The 20,350-nt window shown below is 43.1% G+C and overlaps 1 protein-coding gene across 6 annotated transcripts in view; it reads right to left on the minus strand.

Moving 5' to 3' along the window:
* Nucleotides 1-20,350, minus strand: part of agrn (agrin) — a 259,719-nt gene that overhangs the window by 10,950 nt on the left and 228,419 nt on the right. For 3 of the 6 annotated variants that reach the window (XM_085444936.1, XM_085444940.1, XM_085444939.1), the window contains 13 exons: nt 19,139-19,331; nt 17,255-17,470; nt 14,967-15,196; nt 13,268-13,402; nt 10,781-10,871; nt 10,320-10,484; nt 10,122-10,233; nt 8,540-8,551; nt 6,556-6,672; nt 4,277-4,460; nt 3,375-3,462; nt 2,467-2,490; nt 707-739 (listed from right to left, as the gene is read on the minus strand). In XM_085444936.1, coding sequence (XP_085301062.1) covers nt 707-739; nt 2,467-2,490; nt 3,375-3,462; nt 4,277-4,460; nt 6,556-6,672; nt 8,540-8,551; nt 10,122-10,233; nt 10,320-10,484; nt 10,781-10,871; nt 13,268-13,402; nt 14,967-15,196; nt 17,255-17,470; nt 19,139-19,331 — 1,600 coding nt within the window. The remainder of the gene's footprint in view (nt 1-706; nt 740-2,466; nt 2,491-3,374; nt 3,463-4,276; nt 4,461-6,555; nt 6,673-8,539; nt 8,552-10,121; nt 10,234-10,319; nt 10,485-10,780; nt 10,872-13,267; nt 13,403-14,966; nt 15,197-17,254; nt 17,471-19,138; nt 19,332-20,350) is intronic. The other 3 variants (XM_085444935.1, XM_085444937.1, XM_085444938.1) reach the window with 3 other exon arrangements.

A 20,350-nucleotide genomic window follows, 5' to 3' on the forward strand; every position in this document is an offset into this window, starting at 1 on the left:
ACATCGACCCCCTTGATTAACCAAAACTGCTGAGGTAAACAGGAACACACACACACACCAAAAAAAAAAAAATTTCTCCAGAGAAAAAAAAAAAACTAACAAAAAATACAGCTTAGTGAACCTTCTCCTGGCAAACCCTCAAAGAGCTTACAGGGCCCAATAAATCTCCACTGGAGCGGATTGTCAGTGATAAGGTCAAGGTTATTAAAAGTGCTGAATATATCATGAATAAAACAACGGCGGCGCACAGCGCTCTAGATCTCATATACACCGCAGACTTCATAGATTTCTGCTGTGATGCTGTTTCTTTTTGGAAATGGAAGAGTTTTATCTTCTCGGATTTTTTTCAAAGCTGAAAAAGGCCTCTCAGGGTGTGGACCTACGTTTCAACTCTAGGTGGCAGTAGTGCTTAGAATAATAAAAAGCCATGTGGGAGGACAGCTATTGCAAAGAGACTGCAGCTCTGGATGGATTTGTGCTGTTATCAGAGCTCTTAACTTTTTCAGAATTTATTGAAGCATATGCAGAGGCTCTTTGCCTTTCGTATTGGTAACTCTATCTCAGTAATGGAAACAGTGTTGTCTCTGCGGAGGAGGATTTAGCCCTGTGAGAGGTCGACGAGGGGTTGTCTGGAGGGAAGGGGAGGAATGAGGAGGTGATACGCAAGCCGACAGCACCACATTTTTGATAGCTTTGAGAGACTCACCTCTGGTCGGATGGGTTCTCCAGAGACTCGGGACTTAAGGGAGCAGGGGGAGAAAGTCAACGGCATGCAGTGTAAGCGCAAGGGGCAACAAGGAGAAAGGGAGGGAGGGAGGAGGGGAGGGAGGAGGTCTAGTTTAGGCCTGGAGCTGCAAAAAGCATAACTTATCTGCTCTACTACAATATCGACCACGTCAAATCGATAACAACTGTTGTGTGATCATAGGAAGAGTGTAGCTTAGCCTTGATAACACCACAACCATAAAAAGGTTCTTAAGGGAACCGCTGAGATTAAGATGGATGACTAACTCTCCAAAATGCCTTGGGATCAAGCATTTTTTAAACGAGTGAAGCATCAAGATTAAGCACATTCATGGTCAGTGTCCACTGAGGTGCAGAGCCCGCTTTAAGTCAGCGTCCAATTATTGACCAGCTCCTTTATATTTATGGCTCTGCACGCTACAGTGCTGCACCAATTACCTTCTGTCCAGAGATGAAAGCAGCGAATGAGAAAAATTGGGCAATTGTCCAAAAATGGGGTCAAGCGCGTATCAGTTGAGAGTCATGGCCAGATATGATTTGTCTCTGAAATAATGGAGCTTGAGCGTAATCGACCTGAGCTTCCAGATATGGAGGAGGAGGAGTGATCAAAGGGGTGCTGTAAATAGTAACCAAAACATTAACCCAGGGTTAAAGTTTGACATTTTGGCCTTAGCGCCACTTAATGGCCAAGAAATGTATTCATTCCTTTTACCAGATCAAATCCCACCCAATTGATTGTGCTCCTTTAGAGTGCTGCACCAAGAGCCTGGTATGGTTAGATTCACCCTCATTGTGGCTCGTAGTAAATGTGACATCCATTAAACTTTTGACAGTCTGGCTTCAAGGACCGCTGTCCCCTGCTGCTAAGTGAGATTGATGCCCATGGCTACACACTGAGGAGAGAGATCTCAATTGGAGGTCTAATCTACAAAGGGAGACAAATCTGTGATTAACATGTCACAGCCTTTCTGTACAGTCGACTCTGTAATTATTCACAATTACAGTTAGAGATCTGGCAAAAATGAAATGACAGAAGCCCTGGCATGGAGTGGAACTCTGGGCGGAATCCAGTCGGCTTAATTTGAGCCGAATTCTGTTTCAGCGCTTTTTTAAAAAAGAGGTTACTTACCGAGCTAATGAGCAGGAAGAAAAACCTTTAATAACTAAGGCATGACCGAGGGTTTTCCCGCGCACAAACTCCACAGGCACCAGAAACTAGGTTGAGTTGTATTTAGTATAACCTCCTCTTGTAGTTTTCAAGGGGTCTCATTCATTTCTCACATTAGCGCTTAATGCCATTCAGCATAAAGCACGTGGCAATTCATTTTGTTTATGAACGAGCTACAACCATGCATAAAATATTGCACATTCTCAGTACAGCAATTCATTTTCTCGGAGGGCTGTGCACAATGCTTATCATGCAAACATTCATGCTTCCCTTTGCACTGAAAGGAAAAAAAGACAGGAGCTAATGACAATGCATGATGCATTAAAAATAAGGAAACCTGTCAAATGAAATTATGGATATGGGCCTTGGATGTGAAAATCTGGCTTTAACGGTTAAGATGAGTTCTGTGTGGATATTAAGACGGGAAACTGAATGTGCTTTAATCTTTGCATTTGGGTTATCAAACATGGATTTAAAAAAAATTTTTTTTTTACTGCTGTTAGTCGAGCTGGATTTGAAACTTGGGTAAATACCCAGTGTTAAAGTCTACTTACTCTGGGATCTCATTGGTCAGTTGGCTTGAGTGAAAAGGAAAGACAGTGAAGGACATTCACATGAAACAAAGACACATGTGGACAAAGACAAGGGAGGTCAAGGACAGAGGACGAACAACTGGAATGCTAACGCCATCAACAAGCAGCAAAGACACATCAAAAGGCACACACGGATATGTGATTCTCCAGCCAGTTGTTTCTGAGTGAGTGTGAGGTATGAGCGTCCACGGCAGCATGATGATCTGCACACCTCTGAGTGTTTGTGTGAGGAGCTGCGAGTCGAAGATATAGAGCCGTATGCTTGACGTCGTTTCAGGCTCGTCACATAAACATTTTTGTTTATTCCAACCTGGAGGCGCTCTCTTGCCAACCTTGTAGATGGATGGAAGACTAAAAATGTCTCATCAGTTGCCTGAAGTGAGTGCATTGCTGTTTTTTTTGTGTTTTTTTTATACAACAGCCCCAGAAATCATTTTCCAACTACGTCATCAGCTTTCTTTCCCCATTACGGGGAGTTAAAATTGAAGCCAACACATCTTTGAAAGCTTGATGAAAAACGGTCATCCACACATGATGACCACATCAAAATAGGATGAGAAGTTTAATCATGTGTGTGCTTACTGTTCAGCATCAGTGCGAGCTACGGGGTAGACCACAGGGCGAACCGAGCATGCTCTGGGCAACACTGTGATTGTTAACTGTCTCGCTAATTAGTGAAATCCTGTCAAAAGCGTAGCGGGACTTGCCACAGACAGAACGATGAGCTATTAGCCCCAGCGCTGATGATATCATCAACACTGTCATCACAGCTTACCACGGGAGAAGATGGAGAAAAGAGGGGTTATTTGGCTAATAGCTTCTACAGCAGAGATGGTGGATGATGCTGAACGGACTGTAGTCTTTCTTACCTCCTGGTAACAGCGTTGTGGTACTCGATGAACGTCCGTCCGTCAAAGGCAATGGCCTCGGTCTCGCCAGCAGACTTCTCGTGGATGGCTGTGAAGGACAGGGGCGGGGCGAGGAATGATGAGAGGATGAGATCGCACCAATCAATAAAGATTCAGTTATCAGAGCCGAAGGCAATGAAGTGTGAGCATGGGGTAGGTGGATTGGTGCGTTGGCCACACGCCCAAGGTTAATGGCAAAAGCAACGACTGAGTATGTAAGACAGATTGGCCCCGAACGAGCGCACGTCTGGCAGAGTATCACGAAGATGATGAAAGGAATGCGCAACCCCTTCCTTTCATAAATATTCAGTTGACACAGTTCATCATTTTCGTAAGTGCCGCGTTAGTTTGAGATCAATACATAATGAGAGTGACATAAAAGAGACATCACATGTCTAATATTGGCATTATTACCTCGCAATGGCAGAGCACAATGGAAATAAAGGTCTTATGAGCAGAAAAAATTGAGACTCATATTTTACCTTCTATAGAGGCAAGCCAAGAACAAGCAGTGTTACATGAAGCATCACTGATTTCAGTGCCACTCATACTATGCTTTAAAAGCAGCCCAAAATGCTATGCTTCTGGAGTAAAACCAGATCATCTTGGATGAGGAAATAGAACAATTTGTACGGTTACAGTGATTCACTGAAGCCGCGCAAAAACATGATAAGGTAATCTCAACCCAGCAAGTATTGTTAGCCACTGGATTACACAAAGAGAAATCACACTGGTCCTTAAAGTAGGGGTAGGAAATGTGTTTAAGAACTGAGATTTTCTGTGGTTCATTCACTCAGATTAGGATAAAGCCAAATGTAATGTATGTGTTAGGACAGATGACAAAAGATGGCAGCGGTACTCACTGTTCTGGCAGTGCTGCCCTGAGAAGCCGCTGAGGCATTCGCAGTTGTAAGTGTCCAGCTGAGGTTTGCAGCGGCCACCGTTGTGACAGGGCTCCCTGGAGCAGGGGTGATTCTGGAACATGGCTACGCTGCTGGAGCGCAAGGCATTCTCCTCCCTGAGGATGGGCGTACCCATCAGAGTGATCTAGAAGCAGTGCACACAGGGCGTTATCAGCAGGTGTTACCTCAGTCTGGCTTCGAAGACGTTTACGAAACAAAAAGCATGCATCTCGGCAACTAGCGACGTTCTCGCTAGTGGCCGCATATTTCAAAAGGCACCGAGAGGAAATAAATTGGATCTGAGCCACAGTGGAGAGTCATATTTCGGATTTCTGAGATAGTACATCACTAAAATCAAATATCAATTATTAAATAAGCAGCAAAATAAAAATGTGGAAAACATCACGATGACTCAGTGGTTTGATTGTACTTAACCAGGGATGTCAAACTCATTCTACATCGTGGGCCATCTTTGATCTTTGATCCTAAGCGGGCCGGACCAGTGAGACTCCTGAGATATTTTAATATAACAAAAAGTAGTGCAATTTCATCAATACAGCTTTTCTACATGTTGATTTTGCTAATTTTGGCTTAAACTGTAGTAAATAAATCTGTAAAAATAGAGAAAAAAGTCTGTCAGCTCAATGCACAGAAAGTCTTGTAATAAAAAAATGGAAAATATTTGTTAATTAGAGAATGTCTTTTTTCTTTTCTTTCTTGTTTTTTTCAATGTAAAAATCATAATTTCTGTAGTCTAATTGTTAATCTCTTACTTATTTACTGGTGTAATGTGAATGTCCACACAGTTAAAATGTGCTCCTTCACATTTTCCAAAGATATTCTGTGGGACAGATTTTTTGTCAATCTTTGACGGATTGATACTGGCCCCCGGGCCTTATGTTTGACAGCCCTTTACTTATTAGTAACCAGGCAAAAACAAAATCTAAAAATATATTAAGATATTTTTTTCTCCAGATGTTGTTGAATCCTGTTTGGAGCAAAGAAATATAGGATATCATCCTTTTCTGACTAGGCCACACCCATTTCACACCAAACAGGATTGTGTTGTCTTATATATATATATATATTAAAAAAAACACAGCTCTTGTACGCAGGTGTCTTCTGTATTCGATCAGTTATTTCACTGAGATTTCACTGTTTGTCTTTGTGTTGACCTTCAATAAAGAACAGAGCATACTGGACATAATGTGCAGTAAATACATGCTACATAGTTCAGTGGGGCTAGCTTTATAGCAGTGTGTGTGTGTGTGCGCGTGCGTGCGTGCGTGCGTGCGTGTGTGTGTGTGTGTGTGTGCATGCGTTTGGAGACAAATCAACAAAATCTTATAAACACTCCTCATTTACTATTTTTGAAGACATGCATTTATGTAATAGTCTTAGTGACCTTTCTTGTCATGCTCGTATGCCTATTACCTCTGATAAGTCGTTTAAGGTATTAAAATTATCTGATTAAATTCTCGCCTCCTTAGCACACCACTTGAAGATTATCATTTACCACTCTTGATTGTTATCCAAAGGAACACATCCATGAAGGGTTTTGTGTTTTCTGCCGAACCATCCTTAAATCTAATTATGGCGACACATCCTACAAGTAAATAAATGCGTACAGTGAGGCTGTAGATTCAGTTTAACACGCACCTCTGAAGACAAATCCCCTGCTGCTGCAGACCGAAAATTGCCTCCGAAAATTACAACACGCGTGTTAAACAGTACACCAGACTCGGAATACTTCCTCATAATTAATTATTCCCTACAGGCCAAGCAAGACAAACGCCACATTTAGCTTTTGATTTGCTCGAAACTGTCAAGGGAAAGTTTGGAGAGGATAACTAATGACAACTTTGCGCAAACAGTAACATCCAGCCTTTGTTCTACCAAGTTATTTTTGGCACTCTGAGATGAGATTTTTGCTGGAAAGTGGAGGAAGAAAAAAAAACTGGAAAGTTGTCAGGGAAAGATCTGAGAATAGCAAAATGGAAAGACTTCAAAAATGTGCATTCTATTATTAGTGTGCACTAATCCAAATGAGCACAGCCACTGTCCGTCACAGAGTGAGCTCATAATGGAAAATTACTAATGCGAGGGCTTATAGCAGTACAGCGAGTAACTTATCGCTGGACTTTGCTGCTGTATGTCTAAGGTCATTAAAATAACATAGAATCGAAAATATGAGTTAATGACACATTAATTCGTTTACAAAGAGACATGTATAAATTTACCTGCTGGACTGTTCCCTTGAAGCCTTCCGTAAGTGCAGCGGCTCTTGCTAGTCGGCTGTAATCGGGAGCTCCACCAACAAAAAGAGACTCTTTCAGGTTAAGATCTACGTGCTGGTTCTGATGAGAAAGGACACAGACACGTTTCAGCTGATGAGCCAGCGATGCACCCCGCAAAAATAGCTCTACATCTACCTCTGTATGTCTTTATTGACTCTTTCCCATAACCCATCATCAACTTTTCTCAAGAGTTTCCTATTTAGAACATATTGGTTTATACTTTTACCGCAGTCAAGGGAGCCAGGAAATAAATTGCATCCTTTTACCCAAGATATAAAGCCTGAGATTAATACACATACCACATTTACAGACATGTCACAAATGTCCCATAAAAAAAGATTTAATACTAAAGCCAGCAGAGGCTTTAACTGAACTTCCTTGCCTTCCTTCCACGCCAATACACTTGATACATTACAACATAATTGATTTCTGTGTCTCTCAGAGAGAGTGGTCAATTATCCTCTATCTGTGCGACATAAAAAGAGACTACAAAGGAAAATCAGAAGCAGGCTGGGCTGGAGATATGGATGGTTCTTTACAGACATCTCTAATGAATGGCTGATTATAAGCACCGACCTTTCAAACGGTTGAGTGTGGAGACACATTAATTGCAATTCATTTGTGCAGCAGGCGGCTATGAAATTCGATTCTTTCCACCAAACCTTTGGAACAATTGCTTTGCATTAGCAAGGTGCCTCTTTGCTACTTTTGCATGGGAGAACTGGCCCACTTCAGAAGGAAGGAATTAATGATCTTTATTTTATGTAGGGCAGTAATTGCCAGAGGGTTAAAGTGGAGTTAATTGTTGTAAAAATGATGGAAGGGGCCAAATAAACTGGCTTTGTGCAGGCAAGCTGGCATCAGGCTGGCTTTTATTTAGGATGCGATTTGGAGTGCGGGAGGCTGTGGTGCTTGGCTGAAGCCCGGGGCTGTGTCGCTGCACCTTGAGCCGCTTCCAGCTGAGATAGAGCAGAGACTTTGGCCAAAGCGGCTGGACCCAGTTGTGGCTGTTGCCTCTAGGCTTTGCCAAAAGTTGTCACCAAACTGTAGGGCAAAGATGGCCACCTCAGGCTCTGTATGCAGACATTACTGCTCTACAACACCCATCTACTCTGCAGATAGAGTTACAGAAACATACTGCACCTTCCCTGAGATCTTACCCCTTCATAGAGTGATACTCTGGAATTTAAGTACTCACTATCTATGTCAAGCTACACTTCTATGACGCTAAGTGAAACTGCATGCAATGGAATGGTAGATCATGTTCTAAGTTTTCCCCCTCTTCCAGGTAATAATAACCACCTGTTGAAAGAGGATGGCTGGTTCCATGGGGTGATTCTTGCTCAGTGATGTTCAGTGAGACTTGTGTCGTAATGGGTAAAAGAGTGAGCGAGTTCATGATATTATGGAGGATTGTTCTTGTGCATAAAAGTGAGAGCAGATGACAAAAGAACAGCCAGGCTTGGCTTAGCACCTCACCGTCTCCTACGGTATATATCCTCCTCACCTCCCATGTCTTCGCTCTCACTTTCCGACAGGCACGCGGCACTGGCGTGATATCCCCGCCTACGGCAGACTAATGAAGACGTTTCTTTGTTGCTAAAAACAATGGCCATCGCAAAGATGGCTGCTTCTTTTCCTTCTTACCTCCCACCTTCCCACCCCCACAGCAGATGGACCGAGGTGAAAGCCAAACCTTGTTCTTTAGGAGCATCTCCTCTTTGGTGCTGTGTGTGCGTTTATGAGCTTATGAAAATGGCAAAGTTGTTCTACAGAACTGGCACCTTTAAAGCTGCCTGCAGCTCTGCAGAAGTACCCTTTTTTTGGTCTGTGCAGTTGTTGCATGAAGAGATGAGGGTAAGAGGACACAGCGAGGTGGCTCAAACAAAATGCGGGGCTGAGGTGTGACTGGGACTTGTCTAATTACCTTGCGTGATTTCTTATTTCCAGACAGCACATCATAGAGAAGGAAAGAAAATAGGGAGGAAGAAAGTTATTAGGGTAACTAGAAAGTGTCTGTGCACAAAGGAGCATGCAGATCTAGGCAAATGCAAAAGCTCACAAAGCACACACATACTATAACACACGCACCTGCAAGAGTATTAAAAAAAAGCCGCTGTGAAGCACTGACATGTGAGACAGACACGTTAAACAAGAATATAAAATGTGGACAGCACACCTTTGCATTATATACATACACACACGAAACCACAAAGCTGTGCAAGTGCGTATTTACACTAGAGAACATGAATGCAAATAAGACAGTAAGTCTAAGAAGGCCGTGCATGAAACATACGATGCCATTAGCAAAAGATGAAAAGGAGGAAAAAAAAAACACTTCATGGATGAGAGTCTATGAATAGTGCCACTTAACCCAACCTCATTTATAGACCACAGCCATTCAATATGAGGTGAAGTAGATTATTATTTCTGTTATCCGAACCTTTGAAAGTTTGTAGTTCATTACGTCAGCAGCCTGAACAGACTTTGAAATGAACATGCTATATGCATCCATATATGTTCCTGTGTGCGACCACCTTTGATATGATATAGGTTTCTCTGAGCAAAGCGTATTGTAACGCCTTCCTGGTTCTTAGCGCTGAAGTGGGAGAGAATTAGCTTAGAGCAATACTGGATAGGGTCTCTGCAATGAGCTCCATAACTAGTCTCAGCTCATCCCTTGCGTCCTACCAGCCCCCCACTCATCTTCGCTTTTCCCTTGCTCTCTTTCTTTAATAAGATTTTCTGCCTCCGTTGCTGGAGTAAAACACAATTACCATACGGACGATGGGGAGGCAGAGGAGGGGTGACTGAGCAGCGAGAGAGAGGGGAAAAAAAGAAAAAAGCAGTGTTGCATCTTAGAGGAAGTTGATGGAGTTGTCAGAGTGCATGTTCACAGTCACAAATTACACTGTTTAATATAATTGGATGACTTGCAGACTTATCAAACTATTAGATCGCCTTCATTTGGAACCATGTACCTGCTTTATTAGTCTAGTCGCCGGGTTTAAAATTTTCATTACGCACTCTCTCGCTGCTGCTATCTCCTTGATCTGCCTCCACCTCCCTAGGCAGCACCCTCAAAGGCTGGATTTATGAAATTGACTGTATACCAGCAGAAAAGGCTGCTTTTTGAATTTGGTAGGTAATGCTAACTTTTATCTCTAGAAAATCAGGAAGCTTGAAGAAGTATTACAAAATTAAGACTGCCCCTTCTATATTTACAGCTCTCCCTCTTGCATTGCTGGATTTCTGGAGATAGCTGCATACTTTAGGTTAGAACAAACTATACGCTCTGGGACTGTGTACAAAAAAAATCAGCAAAACTGGGTAAGCAGTAACTTGGACACTACTTATAGGGGCATGATGTGGCGTAGATGAGGCATAGGCACACAGAGGGGTATATACACATATAAATACAGGCAGACATAAGGGTAAGGATAGCACTGGCCCCATGCTAAAAGCAAGATAACCATTAGCAGTAGCTTGGTGGGTTGCGGTTTTCTTACTGGTGCCTCTCCTCGGACAGCACCCTTCTTGTTCACCATGATCTCTCCTTTGCGGTTGGAGCGCTCCAGGTTGATGGTGTTCCACACATTCAGCTGGATCCGTTCTTTACTCCTGAATCACACACATGCACAGTTTTATATTTCTCTGTTTTCTTGTTTGATAACTTAAACCCTCTTAGATTCTCAAGTCGTGGTAACCTTATGGTGGCAGGTCCCTTCCCCAGGTCGTAGCGAAACTCCAGGAATCCACCGCTCAAGGACAGTGAGATGAAGTCTCCTCTTCCATCTGATTTTTGGCCGTTGTAAAAGATCAAACCATTGGAGTCGTTGGCCATGAAAACCACTGTCATGCTAACCTTTTGACTGCAGATGTAACAGAAGCAAAACACACACGTGAGTTTAAGAGGATCTCCTAGAAACATCTCCTAGATGTTTTTCTGTGTCTGGTGCATCAACACTGTTTCTCCAGTATATAAAGACATTGTATGTTCTACATGCTCACACTTAGACAGCATTACTTGTTTCCGTCATTGTCAGTTCAGTCCAGGCTTAAAGAAGGGTGTTGGCTTTAGGCACAGAACAAGCTCAGTCTGTGAGACCTACGTGGTATCCGGTGTTCAATAATACATGTGGGTTTCACACTGAGGCATGGGACTTACCGCAGATCGTGCCCGTACAGATGTAGCCCCTTCAGCTCCAGGTAAGAGTCTCCGTTGAACAGTGGCATGTAAGCCCCTTGCCTCTCAACCACTGGGGGGAAAAAAAACAAAGAGACGGTATTGAACCGCAGGTGTCGTTTTTGCTGCTGACAAAATTGAAATTCAGGGATAGTCAGTACATCTTTGAAGAGCCTGTCAGCATTAAGGCGAGAGATGGATTTGTGTTTTTATAGCTTTTGGGATTAAGACTTTCTCCTGACGGAAATTCAAACAAAAAAATTAAATAAATTAAAAAACCCTTATGTCAGACTGATTACACAGCCCGCCACTGTATAACAAAGGACCTTTGGAGACATGCGGAGTTTAACACCACAGCCTGGGACCTATCAAATAATGTGGCTATTGTATTTTGGCAGGCCTTTTTACAAATTCATGTCTTAGCAACAGGGTCTACGTCTGGCTGTCCCGTCTTTTGGCTGTCTGGAGTGATTAGGACAGGCACTGTGCCATCCCGCTAACAAGTAGCTTGACATTAAAAATCGTTCAAGTGTCACTGTGGGAGTATGTGTTTATGGTGTTGCTTGCAAAAGCTACAATCACTGAGAGGAATGTGCCACGCTAGATGCTCACACATATACACATACCTATCTATGTAGCCGGCAAGAAAGCTTTTACTCGTAATTGGCTGGGATTAGTCAGGATGGGGAAGGGAGACATAGAAGAGAAAGCTAATTAGCTATTGTGCAGAAGACTGCTAATGATGATGACGGCACGCACCGCGCAGGAGACGGAAAAAGAGTCTGGTGCACGCAACAAGGAATCCTTTGCTAAAGTGAACACTTTAAGAGCTTCTCAGAATGTAGTTTCCTATAGAGCAAGTCTGGAGGGTTTTTCTTGTTTTTTACCTAGCGCTTGAACTGAAAGCACATCGATCAATAGGTGAGCAGAGGGCAAGGCATTGGAAGAGGCTGGATGACCAGGAAAGCTGCATGATGCGTGGGTGACTGAGTTTGACGACTAAGAAAACTTCCGTCAAGTTAAAGTTTCCACAGCTGGTCTTTGGTCTTTAAGTCAGAAGCGGCATTTAGCGAGCCGTTGCTTCTATTGCTAAGTCAGTGGCAAGCTCTGTGGCAATTTTGTTGATGGTGGAGTAATGACACCCAATTAGTACTTCTAATAAACCCACAGTATCAAAAAATGAAATGGCAACAAGCAGCTTGAATACACAAAAAAGAAAATCTCACACAAAGACCTAGCTTAATGTAACTGACAAGCCCCCTTTTTTTGGTCTGTGTGTGTACTGCCTCAATCCTAATGATTGTGCTTCCATCACTAAATTGTAATGATTTACACTATGACAGGGTAAAAGCATTGAGTAAAGTAGGCCATTCAGTACTACTGGAACACCCTTGAGAAAAGTCCTTGACTGTGAATATTATAGCAGCGAGCTACACTGACAAACCCCTGGTGGAATTGAAATGGAAGCCACAGCTCAGCTAAACCTGCGCGCACACACGCGCACATGCTAAGATACAAACACTTCATATTACGACCAATTCACCTTCAGGCTTCTGATGAGAGCGCTCTAAGCTACCTGTCTTTTTAACTGTTCTCAGTGCAGCCCTCAGAGGGGATGTCCGCCTGGCTGCCACCTTATCTCTGAGCTCCTCTCGGGGGCTGACACTCTGGCTGACTGACGCTCCCATTAATCACCGCGGGCAGGAAGGACTGATGCGATTAGTCATCTCATTGATTCGTGTGAAAAAAATAGCCTTTTGGAATGGGAGACGCTCCCGCTCACATGGCATTGATTTTGGTTCGCCTCAATTTATTTTAATCACCTGCTAACTTGGACTCGAGGCGAAGGAGAAAGAGGCTATTCCCATCTGGGTTTTTTTCCGAATTCCCAGGGTTACAAGGTTGCGCGTTTCTCTTTTGTTCAGGATTTGCATCGGAATATATTCTTTTTAATTCACACTTGCAGAAGTCAACTTCTGCAAGCATTCATGACAACATCTACAAAGGAAGGGAGGGATAAACATGAGTAGACTTCAGAATGCCACACCGCCCAAAGTGCTAATGATGAACTTCAAAAGCAGCTGAGCTGTGCTCCGGTCTTTTTCCCAGCAGCAGCCTGGTTCTGCCATGTGAAACTAAGTACCAACAAACATGTTTGAACACAACACCTGTGGGCAGAAAGGCAGGGAGGGAGGCTGCATCCTACCCACTAACAAGCGTAGCAGAGTCGATGTGGTGAATGGCCGGACGGGGCCAATCATCTACCTCAGTTCTGTATGCCACCAACCCTCCCTTTCCCTTCCACCCTGAAGGCTTTTGCACCCCCCCCCCCCTCCCTTCTTCTGCATTTGATCTCCTTTTTCGATTCAGCGGGAATGGAAATGTCACAGAAGAGGGAAAATAGGCATGGAGGAGGGTGCTACACAGCAGACTCCAGACCAAAACTCTGTTGTGTCCGGGAGAGATTACCGTTCTCGCAGTGTCTTCCTTCACGTCCCATGGGGCACTCGCATTTGTAGCCTCCCTCGGGCTGTGCCTGGCACTGGGAAGACGGATGGCACCTGGTGGGGCTGCACGGGTCGTGGACGTCGGCACACGTTAGACCTGGATGTAGACACAAAAATGTCAGAAGGGAACCACCAAGGAAACATGCAACAAGCGCCAACGTATTCAACCACTGACTCTTTTGTATTCCACTTGAAACGAGGGGAAGACAGAAAAAGGAGAGAGAAGCGGGTGTATGAGGATTTCCTCTGTAATAGAGGTCATTTTCTAATAGGATTTAGAAATATTACACGTCCAGATTAAACAGTGGAGAGCCTTCCTGCCACGCGGCCATGTTTCTAGGCCAACGCCAACTGTGGGAAAGGCTAGCAGGCGTCTGGTGGATGATGGGTTTGCCCTCTCCCACAGCCCATCTGAATTCACCCGTTATTACTTTAGCAGTCAGAGCCTGTGGTGAGGCGAGTGCTTTAATGAACCCCATCCACGCTGAGCTCACAGGGCTCCCCCGTTTTCCTCACTCCTGCGTTTGGAAGCTGTATTTTATCCTCCACTCTTAGCTCCTCGCCACCATGGCTCTTTTTCACATCTATTCTTCCTCTCTCGTCTTTTTAACTCTATTACTCTCTCCCCTCTCGCATTCATCCAGCTGTCCTGACATGCCCTCCCTCTAACTACAACTCTTCCCGCCCATTTGTTCTGTCTTCTCTCTTTCTGCGATCTGTCCTGTTCCTTCGAGATAGCCAATCTCGGCCACTTTTAAATGGACATCGTGACAAAATTAACTTCAATCTGAGGGCGCAGGCATCGGTCCAATTCTCATTAACACCATTTGTTGTACACTGGGTTGCTAGCATAACTTCTGTCACAGCAGTGCTTCTTCAGATTTACATGCCTCCCCAAGCTTCTCAGCACCAACAAAAACATAAAGGCAACAGTAATACAACGCAATACTTTATTGATCCATATTGTATATTCAAGGAAAATGGCTCTTAAACCTCGACTGACAGGTTGTTTCAATAACCATTAACCTGCCCCCATTTGTGGGTGAAATCCTTTACTATTCGAGCATAAAAGTTAGATCTGACAATTAAATTGCTTCTTGTGTGAAACTTTCCGCGGTAAGCTGCAGTATAACCAGCGAGGGGCACGCTTGGCTAGGCCCTGCTGGTGTCTGCTCTTAACTATATTCTCTCTCTCAGCTGCTTGTTAGTTGCCATCTGCTGGAGGGAGAAAAAGACGAGGAAAGGAACAGTGGAAGGAGAGATAGGCCAAAGGCCAATCACAGAGAATTAGTTCAAAGTTTTTCGTGTTCTTTGCACTGCGTCAACATTTAAACTCCCATTTCTGTGCTGGACACACAGATTTGATAGTGTTTACAAAATGACTTGCAGCGCTGCTGCTGGGGGCATGAGTTACACTGTCAAATTAGCCTGTCAAGCTTACTTAGGATTTGTGAGTCAGGCATGACCACAGTGAATCCCTGTGGAGAAGGCAACACTGAGATGTATTAGCAGAATTTTAACTACAAGGTGTTAGGAAAGTTTGAAGATTACATATGACTAAGGCATATTTTCTACTTATTTCCCCACGCTTATACTGGAACCAACTTCTCAGAACTCCATGACTGTCCATAACTATTAGGAAAATCTGCTCAGCATCTTACCCCAGAATCCTTTGCTGCACTTGCAGTGGAACATCTCGGCCTCCTTCACCTGGCAAGCACCGCCATTCTTGCAGGGATTTGGCAGGCAGGGGTTGTTGCCGCATTCACCCACCCCGCTGCCGTACAGACTTTCGCCCCCGTTCTCCTGCAGGTTGAGGTTCCGGTTGTTGACATCTAACATGCGGATGCAGCCCACCAGACCGACTGCCAACCCTGTCCTCTCCTTTACACTGAAGACAGACAGGGGGGAAAAAAAGTTACACTACTAAAGCTAACTGAATCACACTGAACCTGCAGTGAAGAAATGCCATACTCTATGAAGTATTATTAATACACTTCATTATATTTTCATAAAGGAAGAGCTAGATGAAGACTTTTCCAAATTCACCTCGGATGTTGACCTTTTTTTCTCGAACATCTGATCATTTCTGATCAAAATTACTACTATTACTGACACCGGCTTTGTACCAGGGATGCCACAATATCATATCACATAATTACAATCATTCACATAAATGGCATTATTTTAACCATAATTCCAAAAGAAGTTGGGACACTGTGTAAAATAGGTGTGTAATTAAAAATAATAATAAAATAATAAACATTTTATTTATATCACTTTCTCATATTTACCTCATATTTTATTCACAGGAAAACATGTGAAGTTAAAATGCACCATTTTAATTAAAACAAAAGGTCATTTTGATTGTGATGACAGCAACGTGTAGCATCACAAGAGAGACCAGTTTCCGGACTTTTGGGAGAGGAGAGTTATCCCATTTTTGTCTGATATAGGATTCCAGCTGCTGAACAGTCCTGGATCTTCTTTGTTATATTTTTATTTCATCCTCCCTATCGCTGCCAGTTCCACAGGCACTAATGCACCTCCATTGATCTCCTCTTTATTCTGGCGGACACAGCGTCCATGTTTTCCAAAAAGAGTGTCAAATTTCAAATCGGCTGATCACAGAACAGTTTTCCATTTTGTCTCAGTCCATTTTAAAGCTTTGACCCGGAGAAGACGACGGCGATTCTCGATCATGTTCACATATGGCTTCTTCTCTGCATTGTAGAGCTTTAAGCAGCATTTGTATAGTTAAAGCTCAGACACAGTGATTTGTGTAAGTGTTCCTGAGCCTGTCCAGTGATTTCAACATACTGTGCCCCTCTTAGACACCCTTTTTAAACCCAATCACGTCACCGACCTCTAATATGATTAACCTAATTAGTTGCAAAATTGCTCCTCCAGCTGTTTCTTTTTAGTACCACTTACTTTTCCAGCTGCCCCTCTCCAAACTTTATTGAGACACTTTGCTGCGATCAAATTGTTCGAAGACAAATGAGCAAGATTTTTCATTAATCAGTAAAATGTTTCCTGTGTTTAGATTTGCAAGTCACACTGTCCCAACTTTTTGGGAATTAGGGTCGTACATTAATTGTACACGTATAAATAAACAGGTCAAAACACCTTCCATCAACACAGTGTTAACTAAAACAATATTACTAGCATGGAGTGGGGGGCAGATAGTTTGAGTGTGTCCACAGGCTTGCAACTAATGACTCTAATACACTGCGATTTGATGCCTACTGTCCGTGTCCTCAGCTAGCTGCAAGCTCTGGGGCTGAAAAATGAAGCAAACAAAACAAATCCCAAAGTGCCAAAAACTGCAATTCTTTGAACTTCCGATTGAAGCTGTACTAAAAGCAGATTCCCGTGTTTAAATTCCCAACTTTACAGCAAATTTATGACTTAAACGTTTCTACTAATTTTATAACATGAAGAATTTTTTTTTCATAAAAGCAATTTATTTTAAATATTCCCATATTGTTATCCTCCTACTCTTTAGTGCACTTCTATTAAGACCAATGGATGAACAAGCAGCAGATGGGGAAAAAACAAATCGAAGATGGGGCCGCGCTCTATGAAACCAGTCTAGGCAACTATCCTCACATGACTTAACGGAAGGTACCAGATGAATACAAATAACGGCAGTCGATTTATCAAAAAGCTGCACATGGCTAATTTTTCCCTCAAAAGTCTCCGACTAGGTTACGGGCCACTGAAGTGGGATTAACATTAGTTAACTCTACACTGAATAAAAAAATGGCAAATCAGCAAAATTTGCATAAACAGAAAACTTGATTGGTGCCGCTTGGAATTAGCTAGATACTGAATATATAAAAGCTGTAGAATGAAATATTAAAATGAGCCACAGATGATGGACTTTGTGTCTGCACATCACTATTAACACAATGGTGTGACTGTAACTGCAATTCCAAGGTCTTACTCTTGCTTGATGTCCTCAGGCACTCCTCCGATGAACAGGTTGGTGTCGAGGTTGAGGCCATCTGTGCCCCGTGGGCTCTCGCCCTCGATGTGTGGCTCGCTGTCCACGCTGAGCATGGCGTTTCGGCGGTTGCGAGTCACCACCAGCTGATGCCAGCGGCCTTGACTGATTTGAACTTTGCTGAGGGCCGTGCCTGTGCCCGAACCTGTGTTGAACCTGAAAAGGGATGATACAGAATAAGTTAGACACCTCACTTTACCAAAAGATCCCTCTATTTCTGCTGACTTTGATACTTTCATCAGGCAGGTATTTTATTTTTCAAAATATCCAACTTGACTACAATGACTACAAGAAATCTGCTCATAATGCTCAACAAGACAAAGGTGGAGGAAAGAAAGAAGATACAAAAGTGTTTATTTGGAATTTCAGACTGGAGCATGTGACTGAAATGACTGGAATCACATCCTCATTTTTAATTCAACCTTTTTTCTAATGAGGTTTTGTTGAGAGAAAAAGGCCGTATCATCACAGAAAAGAGCCGTCGTGTATGTGCACCCACACATATGGTAGCATTATCGCAACCTGAGAGCAATTATCTGCCACAAATAATTAGTTCTTCTCCCCACGTCTTGGATTTGCAGAGCTGTGGGTGTTAATCTCACAGCTGTATTTCTAGAATTGAGGCAGAGCTCTATTTGAAAGCACAAGTGACTAATGATCTCCTTTAGTTTGCTATTGATTTTACCCTGAATAGAGCAATCTAACCTGGCCAGGTTGGGAGAAACTGAAAGACCTTGCAGGGGTCAAGGGTGAAATGTGAGAACCAGAAAGACAAGGGAAGCTAACATTAGAAATAAAAGGTCCGAAAAAGATGCACTGCAGCATCTCTAATTAGCTCATTCTTGTCTCTTCTGAAGATGTTCCCGTCCCCAAATGATTTTTTATTCATACGTCTCCGGCAGAGAGAAGAGATTAGTGCTAGTGTTTTTGCAGGTTTCTGGCAGGAAAAGTCTCGTCTCTCATGAGACTAGAGCAGTTACTGTCAGCTTCAGTTTAAAGTGTAATACTAGATATTTTGCCCACATAAATCTCCAGTGTGCATGTTAAAGGGGCAAAACACCAGTTTTACATCAGGATCAATTTCCTAACGGTGACCCAGCCGGCCTTTAAGTCTGCAAATATACTCCATCCATTCCATGATGGAATAAAAGCTGTAGATGGTTACCAAGAAGGGATGATGAAAAAAACATCATTATTTGTTTGGCTACATTTGATTATTTATTCTTCTATTTTTTGCTTTGGTCCTAGAGTGATACTGCCCCCACCAGTGTTGACAGCATGCACAAAAACACACTTGTACCACTTCAAACCTGACTGCTACATGCACAGTTCTGATGGAAAAGAGTCATTTAAAGCATCTAAGCTGAAATTTCTTTCTCATTCAATACATCTGTAAATACAAACACCACATTTTGTAAATACAGATTAGATTTTTCCTTTGTTTATCTGTGTGATTAAAGATAACATATAAAATGTGCACTTGGGACATTAGCATATATTCCCGAGTATATATTCCTTCCACCTGTAATCATGTGAACTGTAGCTTTTTCTTTTCCCGGCACAGCCGTTTTTCCGACATGTTTACTCACTGTAATTATTTGCCTCATTATCTTTAGTGCCGTCTCTTTGTTTTATTCTTATCTGCATCTGTTGTCAGCTGCTGCTGCAATGACCCGGTTTCATAGTGTTGATCATTAAAATTTCATCTTATTTTTGCCACGATGGATGTGAAAGTGAAAAGCCCACTGAATTCAATCAAAAAACAAAACATCAGGACCACTGATGTTAGCCGACAAGGTCCCTCTTAAATCAGCTGACGTTCACCTGAGCTCCACCCTGCCGTTGACCAGAGCAAGAGAGATGAAGTCCTTCTTGCGATCCTGGCCGTTGTAGAGCAGGATGCCGTCCATCTCAGAGGCTCTGAACTCCATGGCGATGCGGACAGTGTGGTACGCGCTCATGGTTGGGAAGGCCAAGTAGGACTGGCCTCCAAATGACGGGATGTAGTACTTGATCACTGTGGAGGAAAGAAGACAACGAGACATTCTCGTCATTATTATGTGATTTGCTTGATTGCGGTGTGAGAGAAGCTTCATGCACGTTATGATGCGTGAGCGGCACGTGACAGAAAATGAGAAGAATTCTGTTTATTTTACAGGATTGATGTTTTCACCAAAGGCTTGATAGGTTTATCAAAAGCAGAAGGTGCAGAAAGAGGAGCCATCGTGCACAGTCTCACACGCGTGCACACACAAACACACACAGGAAATGTTTGTTTTTTGTGAATCTACTTGACAATTCTGATTATTATCATGCATTATCTCTCCTGGGCTCCTTTTTTTTCCCACCGTCCATCTGTCTTCCTGTCCGTCTCTCTGAGGAGAACGGCATCTAATGAGCTCTCGCTTTTCTAATGACTTGATTGATCTCGGGGAGGCTGGTTGTGCAGTTTTGTGTGTATGCGTGCATGATTTCATTTAAGCACTCTAACGCAAAGATCCACACTGATTCTCACCAGCTAATCCCCATCAAAGCAATTAGTGTCAATTATCTTAAGACGCAGCTGCGTGAGGTTGCTCCCCATTTCAGAAAAATCCCAGAGTAGAGTAAGAAAGGAAGGAGCTGCGCTTCTCTAAAAAGTTCTCCCAGGTTTATGGTTTTCTCTGCGGCCTCGGCTGGATTTTGTGTAGCCTTTGGTGCACGGCTCAGTGGTCGCTCATTTCTGAGATGTTGGGCCTGTCTGAATCACTCGAGATGAGCTTGAAGCGCAGCAGTTGGGGAGAAACTCAATCACACCTCAGCTCTTTATTTCCAAGGGTTTTCTTTTTTCTTCAACACCGACCGTAAAACTGACACTCTGTACAGTGCTGTGATTGCTCGCTGATAAACCGTCGAGCTTTATACGATCCAATAAATCCACATCTGTGGCCACATAACATTTCATTTACATATTTCAAAGCTAACTGAAAGTCATTACTCCCACTGCCAATTAAGGTGTCACCTTGCAGACGCTACAACCACGCCAAACCAAAGCAT

This window comes from Copadichromis virginalis, linkage group LG20 (assembly GCF_057382275.1).
Source record: "Copadichromis virginalis isolate Kocher_CV1m ecotype Utaka linkage group LG20, C_Virginalis_male_GT1.1, whole genome shotgun sequence".
In the NCBI taxonomy this organism is placed as follows: Eukaryota; Metazoa; Chordata; class Actinopteri; order Cichliformes; family Cichlidae; genus Copadichromis; species Copadichromis virginalis.